This window comes from Athene cunicularia, unplaced genomic scaffold, assembly GCF_003259725.1.
Source record: "Athene cunicularia isolate RWA unplaced genomic scaffold, athCun1 SCF_75, whole genome shotgun sequence".
In the NCBI taxonomy this organism is placed as follows: Eukaryota; Metazoa; Chordata; class Aves; order Strigiformes; family Strigidae; genus Athene; species Athene cunicularia.
Window position 1 is genome coordinate 33036 of NW_020799507.1, and position 2649 is coordinate 35684.

General features: G+C 66.5%; 1 protein-coding gene across 1 annotated transcript in view; it reads left to right on the plus strand.

Annotated features, from left to right (window-relative positions):
- The window catches only part of LOC113490943 (bone morphogenetic protein 1-like), a gene marked incomplete at its 3' end in the record, with an annotated part of 4664 nt that extends 2046 nt beyond the window's left edge, over window positions 1-2618 (plus strand). The window contains exons 3-9 of the mRNA XM_026867559.1: window positions 248-361; window positions 444-584; window positions 679-796; window positions 1460-1638; window positions 1760-1865; window positions 2197-2321; window positions 2453-2618. Coding sequence (XP_026723360.1) covers window positions 248-361; window positions 444-584; window positions 679-796; window positions 1460-1638; window positions 1760-1865; window positions 2197-2321; window positions 2453-2618 — 949 coding nt within the window. The remainder of the gene's footprint in view (window positions 1-247; window positions 362-443; window positions 585-678; window positions 797-1459; window positions 1639-1759; window positions 1866-2196; window positions 2322-2452) is intronic.
- Window positions 2619-2649: the final 31 nt, after the last annotated feature.

Here is a 2649-nt window from a genome sequence, read left to right on the forward strand (position 1 = left end):
CGGGCTGGGGAGCGGGGAGGGGGGGGCCCAGCCAGCAGCACGCTCGCCTTCCCTCCTGGCCCCCAGCTGAAGGAAAGGGGGAGGAGGAGGAAGAGGAGGAAGGGCTTGCCTTCTTCTCAGGGGCATGCTGGGTGCAGGGGGGGCGCTAAGGAAAAGCGGATGCAGGGACCCCGATGGGGTTTGGGGTCCCCAGGCAGAGGGATGGGGGGCTCACATCTCCCCTCCACACCCCACACTCCCCTTCCAGCTGCCTTCCTGGGAGACATCGCCCTGGACGAGGAGGACCTGCGGCTCTTCCGGGTGGAGCGGGTGGTGGACCTGGCCCGCCGCACCATCACGCGCCTGCCCACCAACTCCTCAGGTACCCCCAAACCTCCCGCCTGCCTCCAGCCATCCCTGGGGGATGCCTACCCTCACCCCCGACTGAAACACACTCCCCACAGGCACCAACACCACCAGGCCGGGCCACCAACCACGCAGCCGTGGCCGGCAACGGGCACGGAGCCGCCGGGCTGCCACGTCCCGGCCGGAGAGAGTGTGGCCGGACGGGGTCATCCCTTACGTGATCAGTGGCAACTTCAGTGGTGAGTGCAGGCGAGGCGGGGGGGGATGCTACATCCCTGGCGTGCCTCAGTTTCCCCACGCCGGGCTGACGGCCCCCGCCGCCCCCTCCTGCAGGCAGCCAGCGAGCCATCTTCCGGCAGGCGATGCGGCACTGGGAGAAACACACTTGTGTCACCTTCCTGGAGCGCAACGACGAGGACAGTTACATCGTCTTCACCTACCGCCCTTGCGGGTAGGTGAGAGGGGTCCTGCGACCGCCTCGGCTCGAGCACGGCGGCTCGTGGGAGCCCTGATGAGGTTGCCCGGCTGATGTACCCTGGCACCGACGTGCCCACGGCGGCGTGTGCGTGGTGCTAACGGCGCCCCAGACCCGCTCGGTTCCATGGAGACCTGGGGGTGCGAAGGGGACCCGTCCCCAGGGGTGGTTTGGGGTACGGGGGGGGGTATCTCGGAGCCACCAAGCTTGGTGCAGCACCCGCCCGGGCTTGCAGCAGGGCTGATGCCAAAAGAAACAGGAGTTTGGAAGAGCTCAGCGTCTTCACGCGTCGGGGCACGGCCCCGGCCAAGCAGATGGTGGTTAGGAGGAGGCTGTTCCTTGGAACGGGGGGTGCAGCCGTGCCGTGCCGTGCCGTGCCGTGCCGTGCCGTGCCGTGCCAGGCAGCCCGGGGGCAGGCGCCGAGCTCTCCCAGTTTCCAGGCAGAGCCAAGGTCGGGGGCACGGCTCGAGCTCGCCGCGGGGGCAGGACGGCTGACGCTGCCTGGGATGATTCCCAGATGCTCCAGGCCATGTGGGACCGGGCTGGGGGGGTGATGCTCCACACGGGCAGGGGTGTCCCCCTCATGCCTGGAGCACTGGAGCTCAGCTGGTGTTTTCCCCCCGTCCGTCCCCCTCCCAGGTGCTGTTCCTATGTGGGTCGCCGAGGAGGGGGCCCCCAGGCCATCTCCATCGGCAAAAACTGCGACAAATTCGGCATCGTGGTGCACGAGCTGGGCCACGTCATCGGGTTTTGGCACGAGCACACGCGCCCCGACCGGGATGACCACGTCTCCATCATCCGGGAGAACATCCAGCCAGGTAAGGACCAGCCTCTTCCTCTTCTTCCTCATCCTTCCCGCCACGGGGTGCTGCCAAAAGCCGAGGGGGGGTGGTTGTTCCCACCCCGCCGCTGGCATCCCCATCCCACCTGCCTCCCCAGGGCAGGAGTACAACTTCTTGAAGATGGAGCCTGAGGAGGTGGAGTCCCTGGGCGAGACGTACGATTTCGACAGCATAATGCACTACGCCAGGAACACCTTCTCCAGGTACGTGTCCCCCTCCTCCCCGCAGCGCTGGGGATGGTGACACGGGGATCCCCAGCCCTGGGGGATGGTGGCACCTTCACAGCTCTGCACTGGGGTGCAAAGCACCCACTTCCAGCCGTGCTGGGCAGGATGAAGCCCCACGGCGTCCCTTTCCAGGGCAGGGACGGTGCTGTCCCCGCGGTCACCTCCGGCGGGGACGCATCCCCGCTGACTCACCGGCCTGCAAGCTTTAATTAGCCAGGCTGTTTTTAGCATCCTTCTCCCGGCAGCAGCGGGGAGCAGCCGCAGACCCGGTGCTTTCCAGCTCAGCCTCTGCCTGCTCTCACCCCAGGGGCATCTTCCTCGACACCATCTTGCCCAAGTATGATGTGAACGGGGTCCGCCCCGCCATCGGCCAGCGGACACGTCTGAGCAAAGGGGACATCGCCCAGGCCCGCAAGCTCTACCGCTGCCCGGGTGAGTGTCACCGGGATGGCTCTGCCGGGCCCCGTGCCGGGGCTGTGTGTCACTGCCGGGGGGCTGATAAGCCAGGGGTGAGCGTGCACAGGGCCGTATCTCCCGGGGAATGGCTCTGCCTTCCCCCCAAGACTTGACAAAGGAAGCTTCACCCTGGCTGGGTCCCATTTCCAATGGAAAAATGCTCTCTGGGGTCCTCCTCGCCATCAGAGCCCCCCACAAGGACCATGCGAGTTGCCTTTCTCCATCCACGGTGCTTTTCCGGGGTGTTTTGGAGAAGTTAAATGCAAGACCTCGGTGAGCCACAGGGCTCTGCCCGTGTGAGCAA